The sequence below is a fragment of the Thalassophryne amazonica genome, chromosome 13, assembly GCF_902500255.1.
Source record: "Thalassophryne amazonica chromosome 13, fThaAma1.1, whole genome shotgun sequence".
In the NCBI taxonomy this organism is placed as follows: Eukaryota; Metazoa; Chordata; class Actinopteri; order Batrachoidiformes; family Batrachoididae; genus Thalassophryne; species Thalassophryne amazonica.
Window position 1 is genome coordinate 67,581,783 of NC_047115.1, and position 20,850 is coordinate 67,602,632.

General features: G+C 39.9%; 2 protein-coding genes across 2 annotated transcripts in view; both read left to right on the plus strand.

The window, feature by feature from the left end:
- The window catches only part of fam98a (family with sequence similarity 98 member A), a 31,946-nt gene extending 29,797 nt beyond the window's left edge, over nucleotides 1–2,149 (plus strand). Inside the window, 3 exon segments of the mRNA XM_034185192.1 lie at nucleotides 4–376; nucleotides 379–508; nucleotides 510–2,149. Of these exon segments, the coding sequence (XP_034041083.1) occupies nucleotides 4–376; nucleotides 379–508; nucleotides 510–651 (645 nt within the window). The 3' untranslated portion in view covers nucleotides 652–2,149.
- A 694-nt stretch (nucleotides 2,150–2,843) lies between these two features.
- Nucleotides 2,844–20,850, plus strand: part of si:ch211-195b21.5 (E3 ubiquitin-protein ligase RBBP6) — a 41,278-nt gene continuing 23,271 nt past the window's right edge. The window contains exon 1 of the mRNA XM_034184627.1: nucleotides 2,844–3,119. Within this exon, the coding sequence (XP_034040518.1) occupies nucleotides 2,925–3,119 (195 nt within the window). The 5' untranslated portion in view covers nucleotides 2,844–2,924. The remainder of the gene's footprint in view (nucleotides 3,120–20,850) is intronic.

Consider the following 20,850-nt stretch of genomic DNA (forward strand, 5'->3'; position numbering starts at 1 on the left):
CAGGTTCTGATGGGCCGAGTGCCAGACAGGGGAGGCCGACCCTGTGAGATTGAACCTCCTCCACCAGAGATGCCCTCTTGGCAGAAGCGCCAGGATGCACCTCAAGCTGGTGGGGGTGGGTACGGAGGCGGAGCAGGATCCAGAAGAGATGGCAGAGGGGGCTATGATCAGTACTCTCAAGGTGGCCATGGAGGCTATGAACGAGGAGGGGGGCATGGAGAAAGGGGAGGTAGGGGAGGAGGTGGCAGAGGGGGAAAGGCGCAGGGAGGCTGGGTGGATGGAGGTGGAGGAGGGAGAGGTGACTACAACCAAGGCCACTATCAGGATGCAGGAGGTCATCATGGGGGAGGAGGGAGAGGAGGTTATGGAGGAGGAGGAACCAGTCACGGAGGTTCCAAGAATCTGGCTATCACGGGGGAGGAGGTGGGTTACATGACAGTTGTACCAACAAGATGAGGATGGCACCAGGAAGAGGCGGGGGTCGAGGAAGTCGTGGGGGCAGAGAGGATGAAAGGAGGACAAGGGGGAGGTTTGGGAGGGAGAGGGGGCCAGAGTTTAGCCAAGGAGGAACAGTTTGAACAATTCTTCCAACATGGCGGGCAGCACTACAATCAAGCAGGCTTTGGTCAAGGGAGACACTACACTAGTTGAGGATGGTATCTGTGATTACAGCAGAGTGCTGCTTCACCGGATCTGCCAGGTAGTTAGTCTGAGCTGACAGCATTTTTTGACCTAATCGGTACCCACCTAAGAGGAATTAAACAACATTTGGAGTCCAGCCTTAGTTCACCACGTCCTCCACAGAAACATGATGGGTATGACAGACAGCCAGGTAGAGATTACACAGGGTCAAAAATTTAAAAATGCTCCGCTCATTTCAAAAAGTATTCCACATTTGTCTGATCATAAAGATCCAAACTGTAATACTTTGGACGATCTGTGACTGAAAATTATGGAGTCATGGGGTTAAAAACAGGAAAAATGTGTTGGGCAGTTTGTAGTGGGTAAAAAAAAAAAAATAAATAAAGTTGCTCCAATTTTTCTCAAAATTATTGGTTTAGCTAACAGGTTTTAGAAAAAAAGAACTAGTTTGATTGTTTTCAATATGTTTTCAATATGATGAAGATGGAATAGTGAAGGAATACTTTTGTTTTGAATCCTTGCTCTCCAAAATATTGGAGAAACTTGGTCAACATCCAGTTGACTCTGTGATGCAAGTGTTTTCGGGTAACAAGATAACTCATCAGTTTTAAAATCCGTGACTCGAGCAATACTTTGCATCACTTTTCATCATAATCGAAAAAACCTTTTTTTTTTTTTTAAAGACACCTGAACCAACTGAAATCTGCTCTTGTCATTTTTTAAAAACCCCATTACATTGAATAATAGTCCAAAGTGTACATTTTTGGAATCTATGATCAGACAATGTGTAGTTTTCAATATCACTGGTGCATTTAGAAGTATTGACCCTGTAGGGGTCAAAATTTAAAGGGGACCCCTACTTGGCTATTGCTACTGCTCTGGAATGTCACCTTACATGGTACTGAAATCCTGTTTGGCCCATTCAACTAATTGGGCTGTCTTTGATTGGCCATTGAGCTGGTGTTATTACAGACCTGGCAGCCCTGCAGCTTATCAACCGTTAACACGTTTAAAAATGCCTTATTGTCAAATTGTGACTTTTGAGCATGATTTTAAAATAGGCTAAAAGCTTCAGCGTGGGCAGAGTCTCATACAAGATCTACCATATGCAAACACGACAGGGTTTCGTTGATCTTTTGCTCTCACACATTTTCTCAGTCTCCATGGCATCAAACCCAAAAGATGTCATAAATGGATTCTGCTGCCTTCACACCCCTTTTAAGTTGGAAAATGTTCAGTATTCTTGCTCTACAAGTGAAATTAGAATTCCCTGTCATTATTGCGTAAGTTTTTTTTTTTTTTTTTTTTAATACTTGAAATTCATTTACTTGAAAACACTTTTGTCCTTCCAGTGTGACATAATTTACAGGAGATTTGATTTTGTGCTTATTTAAAAGACATGCCAGCTTGAGCTGGTTCTGGAATATTGTGCATACAAAAGTGGGTGCTGGAAAGCTTGCATGGATGAGAGAATGAGCAATAAAATATTGAAATGAGAATATTGCAAGTTTGCTTGTGTGATTATGAAATTGTTTCTCAGACAGAGATCCCCCCTGAAAAAAAAAGAGTGGCTATTGTACGGAATTACGACTTTGATTTGTAGGTAGTTCCGCTTTGTTTGGTTAGGGGTTGGGAATTAGTGGTTGTGGTTGTAGTGTTAGGAAGCTACATATCAAGCAGGCAAATACATGTACAAGTATGTAGCCTCGTGACCACGTGATGTATATTGACCAGTGAAAGACTACATACAAATAAAATTTCACAATACAACTACGCATAGCTGTTGCCAAAATCTTACTCAAATTTGAGCAGTAAACATTTAATACTAGTGAAAATAAGTTACTTCAAAGATTTTAAAGAATTTTCATAGGTGTCAAATTTCTGGGAGTACGGCTGTTTGAGGTGTCATGGAGAAATCAACTTTTGTAAAGCTTTTGCTCCCCTCATGACCAATTCCACAGTTGGTGGAGTGTATGTTTTACATTTTTGAGAATTCCCACTCTTGGGATACTTGAATAAACTAATGGGATGCAGTAAATGAATTTATATATTGAATAAAAACTGAATGAAAAATATTTTTGCCAGACGGAAAAAAAGACTTATTTTGAATTAGTACTTCGGAATAGTTTTCCGGTCTCAGTTGTACTTCCGTCAGCTTGCACCGGCGCTTGATGACGCCAGGTAGAAACGCGCACTGGTTGCGTAACACGTTTGGGGAAAAAATATATGGTGGGATATTTGTTCAGTTTAGTATTCAACATTACCTACATCGTGTTAAAACGATGTACCGCGGCAAACTTGCACCTGGCCCGCCGTCTTTTGGGCCTCCACCACACAGAGCTCCTTTCAGAGGGCCCTGTCCTCCTGAAGTTCCTCCTCCTGGACATTTGCCTCCGAGAACCAGCGGACTGTTTCCAGCATTTGGAGCGGACAGCAGCTTTATCTATCACAGACCGCCAAGAGGCCCTTTCGTCCCTGTACGTAGTCCTCGGGTTAATAAAGCAGTTTTTCCAGGCATGTTTGACGTGGCTTAGCTAGTTGGGTAGCTAGCACAACGCTAACAGCATCACTGTGTTCCAACCAGTGTTATTCATTTACTTACTGTTATTTATTCATTTATTTACGCACACAAATAAATAAATGTATGTATGTTACGTTTGCCGTCAAACTAGCGTATTTTTCTTTCTCCGACGCATTTTGAACGGTCCCCCCTGCCTACACTACATCTTTGTAATTTCTGAGCGTTGCGTTCCTGCTAAAAATTGCACTCCAGTCATCATCCATCTCAGCGACAGGTTTCTGAAGCTTTTGTACAGCAATAATCTCCACATAAATTCTGCATTATTTCATAATGAAAGACGGGACCGACCAGAGCGTCACAGCAGCACATCTGAGTCTGACTCTCTGAATCTGACTCTACCATCAAAAGGATTGTTAATCAGATGACAAAGAGCTCTTAAATCATTCTAAAATCAGTTTTAAGCAGAAACAAAGTGAATCTGTAAATCGTTGCTAACGCACTGACATGACGCATGCACCGTGAAGGCAGGAGGGGACCAATCAGACTGCAACACGTGTTCATGCATGCGCACTCCCCTAATGCTCGGACTAGGAGCGCTGAAACCAAAGAGGTTATATATGAGAACTAGAGTCCACACTCCCAATGCTGCCCACTAAACGCGAATGTCCCTTCATGGACAGCGACATGATGCCACCTAACCAATGTCACAGACTGTACAGTCCTCCCCTAAAAATTGATCTTTTACATCTGCGCATGCGTCATTTTGGGCCACAGCAGCAAGTTTGAGACGGAGTCTCTTCACCCAAAGCGATCAGATGGGTTAATGGGATTATTTACCATCAAATGGTAAAGTTAAAACCTCTTAAATCATTTTAAAGTCAGTTTTAAGAAACTTGGCGAAATTCCGTGACGCTTTGAAATGACCGACACGCAGTGAATGCATCAGTTAGCACCTCTTTTAGCCTTGGTGCTCTGATCGCTTCTGCCGCCTTTTATGATGAGATAATGCTGAATTTATGTGGAAATGATTGTTGGACAAAAGCTTCAGATATCTGTCACTGAGATAGATGGTGACTGGAGTGCAGTTTGAAGCAGAAACGAGGTGTTAATTCGTGAACCGCGTTATGGGGGGGGGTTTAGGGAGACCGTTCAGTCTGTGACACTGGGCAAAATAAGAAAAAGTTCCTGGATGTTAATGCATTTTCAATGGGGATTTGCAACTGAACACACTCATAAAAATGCTGCAAAATACGTGTTAAAATGTCATTCTGACCTGGATATCGAGCCAGTAAAATTAAGTAACATTAAATCATGTAAGGAAAGTATTAAAGTTACTCTGACACCCGCACGTTCTGAAATATTAGTGTTGAAAGTTACACGGATCTGCGCTGTTCAAGTTGCTGAGCTGCTGCTGTGTTCAATGCAGCATGGCTCCTAAAACCATTAGAATACATTTATATGTATTCTATTATTATATGTATTTATTCTATTATATGTACTTATAAGGCGGCTTACACAAAACAATTCAAAAACATAAAAGAATTAAAAGATCAAAAAGCACAACAAAAGAATAAAAACAAATAAAAATAAAAACCACAGTAACTAGCTGTAAGACAAAGAGAACAGATGGGTCTTGAGCCTAGACTTGAAAGTCTCCACGGAGTCTGATTCTTTTATTGCCACAGGGAGGCCGTTCCACAAAACGGTACAGTAAGAAAAAGCTCTATCACCCACAGACTTTTTATTCATCCTAGGAACACAAAGCAGCCCTGCATCCTGCGAGCGCAAAGCCCGGGTCAGCACGTGGGTGTAATTAGATTGGCTAGGTAGGGAGGTGCCAGTTAGTGAACAATTTTATAGGCTAGTAGTAAGTTACTAAGACAGCAACATGCACACCTCGGCAAGCAAATCTTGAAGCAATCTTGAGCATGTTGGTGACTAACATGAGTTCACTGTGCATGGTTGGCGGTCAAGATTTCAGTTGTCTTTATTTTTTTTTTAGTTAGCACATACCATAAACCTTTCAAGCTTGGAGCTAATGATGGTTATATAAGAGCAGCTGTGTGCTGGTGCGTTAAGCCACAATTTACGTATGATCTGATTAGTCAACTAACCGCAAAAATAATGTTTGTGGCTGCCCTAATAGGTAGTCTAAATTTTCGGGGTCCACAACTTGACTGCGAGTAAAGCAGAATCGCGACTTAAGTGTGCATGAGTTAACAGGGCTCACATGTATTATATTCTTTAAGTAATGTAGACTTTCAGCTTTAATTCCAGAAGTTTAACAATAATGTTGTCTTAATGATTTAGGAATTACAGTTGCATAATATTTATATGTACACAGTCCTTCCATTTTCATAAGTAGTTGGACAGTTGAGTGGCAAGCAGATTTAGGTTCCAAGTGTGACTCGTTTCCTTTGCTATCCATAGCAAATTAAGCAGATAAAAAGTCTTGAGATGATTCAGTGTTGAATTTTCAAAATTTGAGGTCCCAATGTGTTGATGCAAATGAAAGAGGCCATAATTAGGTTGAAAACCTAAAACTGACACATTTAAAAATTATCCAACCTGTGGCTATGAAAAATACCATTACTCACCTGGCAGTCTGAAATCCTAACCTCCTTCAAAGTAGTCTCCTTGGGACTGCACACACTTTTCCCAGCTGTTCTGCCATTGATGGAAGCATTTCTGGAAGTCCTCTTTTGGAATGGTATCCAGCTGGGCTGTCACACTCTACATGATGTGATTCAAATAGTCCATTTTAGTGTTGTTTTGATCTTGAGGAACAGCCAAAAATCAGAGGGAGCCGGGGCAGGAGAGGATGGAGTCTTGTTTGGCAAGGAAATCCTGAATTAGCTGGGCGGGTACAGTGGGGTAAAAAGTATTTAGTCAGTCCCTGATTGTGCAAGTTCTCCTACTTAGAAAGATGAGAGAGGTCTGTAATTTTCATCATAGGTACACTTCAACTGTGAGAGACAAAATGAAAAAAAAAAAATCCAGGAAATTACATTGTAAGATTTTTAAAGAAATTATTTGCAAATTATGGTGGAAAATAAGTATTTGGTCAATAACAAAAGTTCAACTCAATACTTTGTAACATAATCTTTGTTGGCAATGACAGAGGTCAAACGTTTCCTGTAAGTCTTCACCAGGTTTGTACACACTGTAGCTGGTATTTTGGCCCATTCCTCCATGCAGATCTCCTCTAGATCAGTGATGTTTTGGGGTTGTAGCTGGGCAACAAGGACTTTCAACTCCCTCCACAAATTTTTTTTATAGGGTTGAGGTCTGGAGACTGGCTTGGCCACTCCAGGACTTTGAAATGCATTTTACGGAGCCACTCCTTCATTGCCCAAGTGGTGTGTTTGGGATCATTGTCATGCTGGAAGACCTAGCCACATTACATTTTCAATGCTCTCACTGATGGAAGGAGGTTTTGGCTTAAAATCTTACGATACATGGCCCTGTTCATTCTTCCCTTAACATGGATCAGTCGTCCTGTCCTCTTTGCAGAAAAACAGCCCCAAAGCATGATGTTTCCACCCCCGTGCTTCACAGTAGATATGGTGTTCTTGGAATGCAACTCAGCATTCTTCTTCCTCCAAACACGAGTTGAGTTTTTACCAAAATGAGCTATTTTGGTTTCATATGACTACATGATATTCTCCAATCCTCTTCTGGATCATCCATTTGCTCTCTGGCAAACTTCAAATGGGCCTGGGCACGTACTGGCTTAAGCAGGGGGACACGCCTGGCACTGCAGGATTTGAGTCCCTCTCTGAGTAGTGTGTAGTCTTTGTTACTTTGGTCCCAGCTCTCTGCAGGTCATTCATCAGGTCCCTCCATGTAGTTCTGGGATTTTTTTCACCGTTCTCATGATCATTTTGCCCCCACGGGATGACATCTTGTGTGGAGCCCCAGATCGAGGGAGATTATCAATGGTGTTGTATGGTTTCCATTTACTTACAATTGGTCCCACTGTTGATTTATTCACACCAACCTGCTTGACTATTGTAGATTCACTCTTCCCAGCCTGGTGTACATCTGCAATTGTCTTCCTGGTGTCTTTTGACAGCTCTTTGGTCTTGGCCATGGTTGAGTTTGGAGTCTGACTGTTTGAGGCTGTGGTTATGTCTTTTATACAGATAAGTTCAAACAGATGTCATTAATACAGGTAACAGGTGGAGGACAGAAGAGCTTCTTAAAGAAGTTGTTACAGGTCTGTGAGAACCAGAAATCTTGCTTGTTTGTGGGTGACCAAATAATTATTTTACACCATAATTTACAAATAAATTCTTTAAAAATCCTACAATATGATTTCCTGGATTTTTTTTTTTTTCTAATTTTGTCTCTCACAGTTGAAGTGCACCTATGATGAAAATTACAGACCTCTCTCATCTTTCTAAGTAGGAGAACTTGCACAATCAGGGACTGACTAAATATTTTTACTCCACTGTATATTGTCACAACGAAGCTGCCTACAGATCCTGTCTTTTGTGGCGCACAGCATCATGAAGGCAATGCAGGATTTCCCAATAATACTCCTTATTTTTATTTTTGGCCTTCTGGTGTGTACTCATGATGCACCACCCCACAAGAGTCAAAGAAAATGGTCATTATGACTTTGACATTGTTGTGCACCTGCAATGCTTTGGCCTTGGTGATGTTGGATGTTTCCATTGTGAAGATTGAAATTTGGTTCCCAGGTTGTACCCATAAACTTGGCGTCTGTGATGATGGTGCTCAGGAAGTTGGCGTCACTGCTCGCACATTCCAACATTTCATGCGTGCAGAAGAATGTTCCCTACACTCCCCACCATATGACAACTTGCATGCTTCATTTGTTTCCTTCTGATAAAATATGGTCGAAGCCTGTGAGACAGATGGAACAAGCTTTTGGAGTTGCCAACTCAACACTTTGGTACATTGTTACAAAGAGGGAATACATTGGTCACCTAAGCATCATTCTAATCCAATTACATTTTTTCCACAAATCTGATTGGTTAATCGTGTGAGAGCGCAGACTGTATAATATCTTATATACGTGTAATTTTTGCAACAACTGTGGCAAAAGATGTATTACTGCATGCCCTGACCGGTGTTCTGACCAGATGTGATTACTGTCGAATGTCATTCCTGTCGTCTGCGCACAACTGCGCATGTGCAGTATTGCCGGGACGCGGAATTTCTTCAGAACGCCGGCCTGTGCGCGCTGCTAGCTGTTAGCGCTGTTAGCTCAGAGTGACAGTCACGTTCTGCTGCTGAAATGGGTGAATTTAAGCTAAAATGCTTTCAACTTTGTAAATACTCTTCACCCAGGTGAAGACTGTTATTGTTAAATTGTCTAATTACTTACGGCTTATAAAAATGGACAGACTGTTAATAATAATGGCCATAATTCCTTAATGGCTAATGGAATATTTTTGGCAAGTGTTTTGAATTGAAGCTGAAAGTCTGTGTTTCAGTCACATCGTAATTGCATCTTGCCTATAGTCCATTTGGGCCTCTGATGGAATGAGTAGACAACCACTGAATTTGAGTCTGTTGGAAAACTTTGTCCATACTCAAAACGTTGAGCGGATATCAGATGGAGAGCTTCTCCAGTGGTTACATTTGCATACATGTTCTTTAGCTTGCCAGTGGACATCCAGTAGATGTTAGTTTTATCTGAGTGTTATGTTTGTCTTCTGTTCGTATCTGGAAGTGCTGCACACCCCCACATTCAGTGGTTCTCCACTGATTGATCAAAGCCCCAAATCCACCGGAGGCGGACGGATTAGGTGATTTTGTTGCCACCAGACAAATGATTTGAATCTGTTACTAATCAGTTTACTCAGTCCTTCACAGTGTTACATCTTAAAGAACTATTATGAAGACAAACTTATGTGAAGGTGATGGTTGCCCATGAATGTGATCTAGCAAGCAGATTGATAACACAACATGCTGGACTTGTACCATGCGTCTGTACACACACACACACACATAGATATATATATATATATGTGTATATATATATATATATATATATATATATATATATAATGTGATTCCAGAATGTACTGAAATGAAACAACTGCAAATTATAAGGAAGACAGTGCTCATATGGCTGAGGGTATTTTAGTATTGAGTTATATTTTACTTTGGGCCTGGCATGGTCCAAACACCCGTTAATGTGGTGTCCCTTCAGTTTGATTGTCGGCATGACAGCAGCATCAGAGCTTCTCCTTCTGCCTTCAAGAAAAGTCATCTGTTAAATTTTACACTTCTGCTTCACATAAAAATGGGTAAGTCCATTGAAGGTTTCAAAGCTTTGTGTAACTGCTAACAGACAGCGCTATTAATGAACATATCAAAGTACTGTTTAACAAGCTTCTTCTCTTTTGTATTATTTCAGTTTAAACTGTTGTCTGCTGTTTGATTTTATAATTTATGGCAAAGGTTAGCAGTTAGTTATTAATTGCCCGTTTTTGTAAATTTGTCTTTCTTCCTATATAGGGCTCACAATATGCTAAACTGTTATGAAAGTGTAACACAAAGGTCAATTTTTCAAGTTACATGTTTTTATTGCATTTTATTTTATCTAACCAACAGACAAGTGCAGATGAAGAATGGAGGTTAGCTGATCAACACAGTCTGTACAGAAGACATTTTTTGAATATTGATTTGATTTAGGTAGATCAAATCATTTTTACTCTTATTTCAGTGCTGTAGAACATGACGTTAAAGATGTATAGTCTCCATGTACTTTGGTTAGTGTTCATAGGTGCTGTCTAGGAGACAGCCATAATTCATTGTCTGAAGCCAAACTCTTCAAAACATTTTCAATATAATTTGGCATTTGAAGTAAATTTATATTAAACTCCCAAAATAAGTGCATGCAGGCTAGACATGGTCAGCTCATAATTCTAAATGCACTCCACTGTCAGTTGGCAGATGTTATAATGTTGTACTCTTACTGTGCTATTTCTCTGATAGTTCTTTGAAAGTTGAATAAGAACTGGCTTACACTTTGTTTCATTTATTTTGCAGTAAAAAGAGACCATCCATGCTTTTGGAGTATACAGGAAGGTGATTAGGACATTGTCACAGCTTTAATGTCAGTGCTGTGTGTGTGTACCCCACAACTTGCAATGAAGAGAAATTATTGCTGAAAGTGGAAGACCAGTAGGAGCACAGTGACTGCATTAAAGCCAGAGTCACGTCGAGAACCAAAGACTGGAATGATTCCTGATAAACCTTTCTATCTGCCCTTTACAAAAATAAAGCAGCCTGACCTGCACTGATCCTGATATTTAACAGTATCTGATCATGTCTGACAAGCTGCAGTCTGATGTGGTGTAATTTTTGATGATTATTGGTATTATGTAATGAAATGTTAACGTGGGGCTGGTGCTTTGTTCATAATTTGCCGAATTTCCATGAAAAACATTTCTCTCTGCTCTTAATTTGTGTTAAAAAAAACAAAAAACAAAACTAACAAAAAAAAAAATAGGGATTTACAGAGCCCTCCCAAAAGGAGCCGAACCATGTTCTTTAACACCGAGCAGGATTGCGGCGTCTGTGGGCATATGTGAGCGGTGCAGAAGGATTTTGGCCAGAGGGTGGAAAAGTGTATTTGAAATAACCTGGACCATCCTCTCTTGCTCTGTCTCACTCTACATACATTCACAGCAAAGCAGTTCCGGACGCGGTTACACCATGTCTGACGTCTTGTTTTCACATTGAGCAGAGATGAAAGCTAAATGGATTTTTTTTTGTTTGTTTTAGAAAAAAAAATTCAAGGTTGTTTTTGTGAAATGTGTAAGTCCGGGGAAGGAAAAATGTATGTAGGGGGTAGGGGTGGAAGCCTGCCACTTTATTTGTGTGTCCCTCTGAGCACTTTTAAGTTGAAAATCCCTGAATCACCTCCCCTGAAATGGCAGAAATGATCAATATGTAAAAGCCCAAGGGGTTGAAAGTTCCCCCTCCAGCTGAAAAAGAAATACTGTTTAATTTTTTCCCCTCCCTCCATCCCACTTCCCGGAGTTTCAGCGATAAAAGAGAGCAACAAGTCTGAACAAATCATGATTTTGGATGTGGGAGGAAACACAAATTATTACATACACTCAACAAAAATATAAACAACACCTTTGGTTTTGCTCCCATTTTGTATGAGATGAACTCAAAGATCTAAAACTTTTTCCATATACACAATATCACCATTTCGCTCAAATATTGTTCACAAACCAGTCTAAATCTGTGATAGTGAGCACTTCTACTTTGCTGAGATAATCCATCCCACCTCACAGGTGTGCCATATCAAGATGCTGATTAGACACCATGATTAGTGCACAGGTGTGCCTTAGACTGTCCACAATAAAAGGCCACTCTGAAAGGTGCAGTTTTGTTTTATTGGGGGGGATACCAGTCAGTATCTGGTGTGACCACCATTTGCCTCATGCAGTGCAACACATCTCCTTCACATAGAGTTGATCAGGTTGTCAATTGTGGCCTGTGGAATGTTGGTCCACTCCTCTTCAATGGCTGTGTGAAGTTGCTGGATATTGGCAGGAACTGGTACACGCTGTTGTATACGCCGGTCCAGAGCTTCCCAAGCATGCTCAATGGGTGACATGTCCGGTGAGTATGCCGGCCATGCAAGAACTGGGACATTTTCAGCTTCCAAGAATTGTGTACAGATCCTTGCAACATGGGGCCGTGCATTATCCTGCTGCAACATGAGGAGGTGATCTTGGATGATGGCACAACAATGGGCCTCAGGATCTCGTCACGGTATCTCTGTGCATTCAAAATGCCATCAATAAAATGCACCTGTGTTCTTCGTCCATAACAGACGGCTGCCCATACCATAGCCCCACCGCCACCATGGGCCACTCGATCCACAACATTGACATCAGAAAACCGCTCACCCACACGACGCCACACACGCTGTCTGCCATCTGCCCTGAACAGTGTGAACCGGGATTCATCCGTGAAGAGAACACCTCTCCAACGTGCCAAACGCCAGCAAATGTGAGCATTTGCCCACTCAAGTCGGTTACAAGTCAGGTCGAGACCCCGATGAGGACGACGAGCATGCAGATGAGCTTCCCTGAGACGGTTTCTGACAGTTTGTGCAGAAATTCTTTGGTTATGCAAACCAATTGTTTCAGCAGCTGTCCGAGTGGCTGGTCTCAGACGATCTTGGAGGTGAACATGCTGGATGTGGAGGTCCTGGGCTGGTGTGGTTACACATGGTCTGCGGTTGTGAGGCTGGTTGGATGTACTGCCAAATTCTCTGAAACGCCTTTGGAGACGGCTTATGGTAGAGAAATAAACATTCAATACACAAGCAACAGCTCTGGTTGACATTCCTGCTGTCAGCATGACAATTGCATGCTCCCTCAAATCTTGCAACATCTGTGGCATTGTGCTGTGTGATAAAACTGCACCTTTCAGAGTGGCCTTTTATTGTGGACAGTCTAAGGCACACCTGTGCACTAATCATGGTGTCTAATCAGCATCTTGATATGACACACCTGTGAGGTGGGATGGATTATCTCAGCAAAGAAGTGCTTACTATCACAGATTTAGACTGGTTTGTGAACAATATTTGAGGGAAATGGTGATATTGTGTATGTGGAAAAAGTTTTAGATCTTTGAGTTCATCTCATACAAAATGGGAGCAAAACCAAAAGTGTTGTGTTTATATTTTTTTGAGTGTATGAAGATGTTCTCTTTTTCATCTTTCATTTGTGTGTACTGGAGCATGCACACATCAGAATTTTGCCATTTAATTTAGAAGGATTCAATAGGTTCTTCCAAACAATTCATATATTCTCTGGAGATTAACTTATTGTATTAACATAAAATGTCTCAACTGGCCCAACCCTCTGCACCCCAAACCTCTCACAAACCCTCTCTGTGGTCATATTTTACATGAAGAGTTCATGTATTCATGACTTCATTACAAACTAGCCTTCATTGGGATAAAATTGAAATTTGGCAGCACAGTGGCTTAGTGGTTAGCACTGCTGCCTCACAGCAAGAAGCTCATGGGATCGTTTCCCACCTGGGCCTTTCTGTGTAGAGTTTGCATGCCCCCCCCCCCCCCGTGTTCATACAGGTTCCCTCCAGGTACTCTAGCTTCCTCCCACATCCAAAAACGTGCAGGGTAGGTGAATTGGAAACTTCAAATTGACCATCCGTGTGAGGGTGTGACTGTTTCTGTGGACGTGTGGCAGACTGGCGTCATGTCCAGGGTGTACCCCGCTTCACACCCTATGACTGAAGGGATAGGCAACAGTACAGCACAACTGTAACTTTAAAATGGTAACCTACATTATGAATGTTTGACCAGAACAGGACAAAATTTTATTCAAATTAGAAGTTGCAAGCAAGTAGTGAGTGTACTTTTCACTTATCAGAATATCATTGTCTTATGTATGTTATTTGTGTGTACTGTAGCGATGATAATGTGTTGATTTTGCTGTGTACATTATGGTATGAGCCACAGAGTGAAATAAAAATGGACATTTTATGCTTATTTTTCTGTTTACTGTCTTATAACTTGTTCACAATCTGATGAGTCTGAAAAGTTGCTTACCACTGACCAGCACAGAGGTCCACCAAACTCCGCAGGAGCTAAGTTGATATCATTTGGGCAACGCTGATGTTCGTCGTGGTCTTACAAAAATTTGAAACATGCTTAAAATCTTTGACATTCATACTAAAACAGCAGCAAGAGTTGAGCTCTGCTTCCGCAACCTCACCTGCTCTGTTGCTCTCTGCCGACCTCCACTGGCCAACATTGCAGGCTTGACTGGCTACACCACCTCCTCTGGGTCAGTTGGGCATGAAGGAATGTGTCGAACCTGTCTTGATGACACACTAATAGCAAGTGGTGCAATCGCAGAGTTGTCAGTTGTATATTGGCTACATCATGTGACATCTCAAACGTTGAATCAAAGATCAGCTATGCTACTCCTCCGTGGTATATTCAACCAATGCACACACACTCCTACGACAGAAGTTTAACCACGTCCGATAGTAAGTGGATCGTTGCCAAACATCACCCTCTGCTGAGTTATATCGACCTGCATTGAAGACAGGAAGTTTGGACTCTTGGCGTGAGCCTTATTCGGCGTTTCAGAGATTTTTAGGAATATGGTACGTCAGCCAGTGTTCGCGACTTCACCTCATGGTGTGACTGGGCCTGTATTTCAGAGAGGAGCTGAGATTTCTCTCGCTATTGTCTTCGTCAACACACCTTAAACAAGTATTTGTTTTCATTGGAAAGATTCTGCCCTGTATTATTTATTTTCACATACATGGCACAAATGCAGTGTTAAAGTCCTCATATTTTGACCTCTTGACAGTTAAATTTGACATTAAACAAGTGAAGCACAAAAATGGACAAGACATCCATATATAAGTTGATGGGTCATCGGCACCATTTCTGCAGCAATGTGGTCTATTCTGATTTAGTCCATCTGATGTTTACATAATAAATAATAAACTGCATAGCATATGAGTTATGGCCCTTTTCATAAGTTGCTTTTGATCTAGTGAATAGTCCAGTGCATGATGTTCTGATACTTGCGACTGGTCTATTTTATTTTTTAATATAATTTTTTTTTTGGGGGGGGGGGGGGGGGGGGACACTCTTTAAAATATAACAGATTAACACATCAGAAAATGCATGATTCAGTTTTCCTGAAATCTATTGGTACAGTCATTTTAGATTTTTCAGTTGGATTTTTCCATGATTTTATTTTGCAACCTATAAATGTCTGAAGGAAGTCAAAAAAATTTTTATACATAAAATTGTAAATCCAGTGTAGCCACTGTTTGGAGTACTAGTCAACAGAAATTTTTGTTTTGTCACAAGAAACATGATTCCAGTTAAACTAGAGGTCTAGGTGATTAGAGACTGGTAAATGGAGTTGTGCACATTTACAAATTGAAGATGGTCACCCAAATGTTTGTCACTGATTATCGATATGAAATGAAACTGAACGACACTTATTTCATTTATCATCACACATTATTAATACTATAATTATTCTATTAAATAGACATTTTAACAGAAGTTGCTGGCCATATTTTGATGAAGAAAGTGACGTGTGTGTGTGTGTCTCTCTCTCTCTATATATATATATATATATAGACACACACACACACACACAGTTGTATGTAAAAGTTTGGGCACCCCTGATGATTTCCATGATTTTCCTTTATAAATTATTGGTTGTTTGGCTCAGCAATTTCAGTTAAATATATCATATAGCAGACAAACACAGTGATATTTGAGGAGTGAAATGAACTTTATAGGATTTACAGAAAGAGTGCAATAATTCTTTAAACAAAATTAGGCAGGTGCATAAATGTGGGCACCCCAACAGTAAAAATACATCAATATTTAGTAGATCCTCCTTTTGCAGAAATGACAGCCTCTAAATGCTTCCTCTAGCTTCCAATGAGAGTCTGGATTCTGGTTGAAGGTGTTTTGGACCATTCTTCTTTACAAAACATCTCCAGTTCAATCAGGTTTGTTGGTTTCCGAGCATGGACAGCCCTCTTAAAATCAGAGCACAGATTTTCAATAATATTCAGGTCTGGGGACTGAGATGGCCATTCCAGAACGTTGTACTTGTTCTGAATGCCTTAGTAGATTTTGAGCAGTATTTAGGGACATCTTGTTGAAAGATCCAGCCCCAATGCCCAACTTTGTCACTGATTGTTGAACATTGTTCTCAAGAATCTGCTGATATTGACTGGAATCCATGTGACCCTCAACTTTAACAACATCCTCAGTATCTGCACTGTCCACAGAGCCCCACAGCATGATGGAACCACCTCCAAATTTTACTGTAGGTAGCAAGTGCTTTTCTTGGAATGCTGTTCTTTTTCAGCCATGTATACTGCCCCTTGTTATGTCCAAATAACTCAATTTTAGTTTCATTAGTCTATAGCACCTTATTCCAAAAGGAAGCTGGCTTGTCCAAATGTGATTTTAGCATACCTCAAGCGACTCTGTTGGTGGCGTGTACACAGAAAAGGCCTTCTCTGCATTACAGTATCTCCTTGTGCAAAATGCGCTGTATAGTGAGCGATGCACAGAGACACTATCTGCAACAAGATCATGTTGTAGGTCTTTGGAGCAGGTCTGTGGGTTGACTATGACTGTTCTCACCATCCTTTGCTTCAGCTTATGTGAGATTTTTCTTCGCCTGCCATTTTGGCCTTAACTAGTATTGTGCCTGTGGTCTTCCATTTCCTCACTGTTCCTCACAGTGGAAGCTGACAGCTGAAGTCTCTGAGATAGCTTTTTGTATCCTTCCACTAAACCATGATGTTGAGCAATCTTTGTTTTCAGGTCATTTGAGAGTTGTTTAGAGGCCCTATGTTGCTATTCAGTAGAAGAGATGCAAAGGGGGGAAACATTTGCAAATGGCCACCTTAAATACCCTTTTTCATGATTGGATTCACTTGTAAGGAAGTCGAGTGTCAATGAGCTTATCAAACCAGTTTTGTGTTCCAATAATTAGTGCTAAATGTATTCACATCAATAAATTGACAAGGGTGCCCAAATGTATGTACCTGCACAATTTTGTTTAAATAATTATTGCACACTTTCTGTAAATATTTCTGTAAATAAAAATTTCTGTCCAGACTGAAAAACAGCTTCTACCCGAATGCTGTCAGACTGTTGAACAGTTCAACATGAGCATGTTCAGCAGCAGACTGCTGTCCCAGCGCTGCACAACAGACAGACTGAGGAAGTCCTTTGTGCCTCATGCCATTAGATTGCACAACACTCTGACCTAGCAAGAGAGTCCTGTGTCTTTTTATGTTTGTATAACTGAAAAGTTATCTTTTATGACAATAAACTGCTAAAAAAAATTTATCTTTATTACAGATAACCGATAACTTATAGTATTGATTCAGACACGGCCACATCAGGTTACACTGTTTGCTTCTGATAAACCATTTTCACTTTAAGCACCGCTGTCAGGTGTGGTAGCCAAGTGGTTAATGCACTTGGTTTCAGTGCAGAAGGTTCCGGGTTCAAAGCCCACCCCTGCCAGATTTCTCCATGTAATGTGGAGTTGCGTCAGGAAGGGCATCCAATTCAATTCAACAACCTTGGATTTGCTGTGGCGACCCCGAATGCAAACAAGGGAGCAGCCAAAGGGACTTACTTTAAGCACCGCAGGGGCTGCTGGGTAAATTCAAGGATCACAAACATACAAGAATGCATGAAAAATGAATGAATAAAAAATTAATCCCCAAACACTGTTATCGTCTTTCAAAAGCAGTAAAACACTATTAGAAGTCACAGTTTATCTTAGTATTAGATACACCATCATTTACGAACTAAAAAGCTGCTGCTTTTGTCACATGCTTTCAACCCTGGGGCTTAAACAACCACAATAGGTCCATTAATGCATTGATTGGCAGAGTAAAATACCCATAGTAAATAGAAATTCTTACCTATTAGTTTTGGTGGGATTCATCTGAAAAAATAATCATCCCGAAATTATCCTAAGATAATCACAGCTGCGCAGTGAGAGCTCCTCTCTCCCACCGAGTCTTGGTGATACCATCAGCCACAAAGAAATAAAATAATGTTAAAATTAGTCCATTTTGTTTTTGTGTTGAGCAGACGATAACACTTCTTTCGGATCCAGTGGGACGGACGGCACCAACTTAAGGTGCATTTATCGCTGTGAGTGATCACTGAGATTTTACAAAACCTTCACTCCTGGCAGCCATAGCCATTTGTTTAGATGCGATGAAGTAATTCAGTGTCCTTTAGCTATTTAAATAATTCTTTTTGCATGATGTGCGATGGGATTTGCAGCAGATTTCCAAGAAACAAGAGACGGAAACACTGTAACGTCCAAAGTGAACCTGAACTACGCTACCCACAATGCTCCCTGTGTCAACCGACCAATCACGTTTGTGCTTAATGATGACATCAGCAAGCGACAGCCAGTCTGCCATAAATAAACACACGATAGACTAAAATGTTTGATTTTAAGGTTTACAAACGTTTTTGACCGTTAAAGTTTGCTCACTTTACCAGCAAAAAAAAAAAAAAAAAATGTTATCGGAACATAATTAGTCCGATGATGGTTTAAAACATATCTGAAAGCTAATCCGCTAGCAAAAACATTAGCTTTGATAACTATCTGCTATTGGATTAGCTGAACTGTGCCCACCACTGGCTATTGTTACTGATATGTGTAACTGAAATTTCTGATCCAGACAACCAATGATTTATAAAGGAAAATCATGAAAATTATCAGGGGTGCCCAAACTTTTGCATACAGTTTTGCGTGTGTATATATATGTGTGTGTGTGTGTGTGTGTGTGTGTGTGTGTGTGTGTGTGTGTGTGTGTGTGTGTGTGTGTGTGTGTGTGTGTGTGTGTGTGTGTGTGTGTGTGTGTGTGTGTGTGAAGAGTTCAGATGCAAAACCCAGTAAATATTCTTCTCTTTAAATGTAGAAAAATGCAGTTGAAGATGGAGATTTTAAGGAAACCCTTTTTGAAAATGCACACATTCATCAATAAAATGAAAACAATTTGTTCAAATTCTTTAATATTTTGCACACTGATGGTCCCCTTGATAGAAGAGTACATGTTGGCCTAATCTGAAAAATTAATGATTTTGGTTTGCATCTGAACTCTTCAAAAAAAATTTTTATATATATATATATATATATATATATATATATATATATATATATAGAAAGAGAGAGAGAGAGAGATCATTATTCTCAAATAAGCCCTTATAGAGGCTGCCATTACTCTTGAGCAGACACGATCTCACACTAATGTGACTTAAAGTGCCTTGACACTTGCGCGCAATTAACCCCCACGCTGCCATGCAATTCGTCGTGCCAATTCCACCTGTTGTGTCTCAGCTAGATACCACGATTTGTGCCGCTGGATGCTGCGTATATAAAATAATTTCATTGCGGATTAATCATTTTCTCTCATAGTTTGACTGATGAAAACGCCTTCCAGAATCACAGAGGAATCTACAGCTGCAGTTTTTTTTTTTTTCTTTCTCTCTCTCCTGTGTTTTGATGAGGTGGAGAACGCATTTGGAGTTGTCTAAATGTCATTATTTGTAATGTTTATATTGTAATGGCTTGGTAAAACAGTTGCATTTTCATTCCTTGTTATGAGTATCTGTAAAATTATGTTTATGAAAGACTCGTCATAATTGTTCATATGAGCTGCACTGTGATGCGGTGCGCTGACTCAGTTATTCACACTGACAGTGTTTTTTTTTTTGTTTTTGTTTTTTTTTGTTTGCACAATGTTCATGTGAAGTTCACATAATGTGTGCCAGAGATTTTGAACATTTTAAAATTTTCTTTGCACACTTGCACAAAGCCACACACAGTGTGCAACTGTTTACAATGAGTTTACAGCGACTCTATTCTCTGGCACGGTAGATTGCATACTAGTGCGCGGATCAAATTTGTGCAAGTGTCAATGCACCTTTAGTCCCAGCTGAGTGTCATCTTTATTGTTCTTGTAACAAAGGACCACTGTGTGCGCATTGATTCTTAATTGTAAAATGCTGCATTACATTGTGCTTAGGTAGCATTGGGAATCAGATCCGTCTTTCTTACTGGGGCGCTTACTGTGTAAGAGAAACAGCAATGGACCAAAGACTGAACCCTGAGGCACCCCATGTATAATCTTCAAAAATTCTGAGTTTGTCTTATTGATATGAACGCACTGATACCTGTTTGTATATTGCTTGTTTTCAATTGTATTTGTTATTTGTTGAAGTCCATTAAAGCTAACAGGGTGGTTTATTTTTTTCCTCAGTCCATATTGCTGTTCACAAAGTATTTGGTGTTGAGTTATAAGATCATATAGCCTCTTTGCATATATCTTTTCCAAATTTTGGAGAATTATGGTAACGATGAAATGAAACATGTTTATCACCAGATTTGATCAGTGGTATCACTTTGGCTTTTTTTCATTTTTGAAGAAAATTTCCCAGTCATTAGTGAAAGATTACAAATATAAGATAGGGGTTTAAAAATACAGTCAATAATACTGTTTATCAAAAAAGACATCTCAAAGTTATAACTGTCACTTGATTTTTTTTTACCTTTTAATTTATGAACTGTCTATTTTCATCAGTTTCTTTAATAAACATTTAATCTAAAATTATATCTATTTTATTATTACTATTATTATTATCATCATTGTCATCCCCGGAAGACATTTTAGGGGGTACAACTGAATTTGCTAAATTTTTTCCTACATTGACAAAGTACTCACTGAATTTATCTGCTATAAGTTTATTGTCCTTAATGATTATGTCAGTAGTTATACGAAAATAAGATGGATAGTCTTTAACAACTTTTTCTTTTTAATGATTTCATTTAAAATCTTCCAGATGTATTTAATATTTTTATTTTTTATTCAATAATTCACTGTGATACTGCTTCTTCAAGATCTCAGAATACTAGTTAATTTATTTTTGTATTTCTTATATTTACTTTCAGCATCCTTAGGTCTAAATTTTAAAAATTGCTTATACAATAGATCTTTCTTTTTGCACACATTCTATAGCCCCTTTGTTATCCAAGGTTTGTCAACATACCGTTTGTTATCCACTTTAGTCACAAGTAATTAATATTATAATTTGGAAATAATATAAATAAATGATT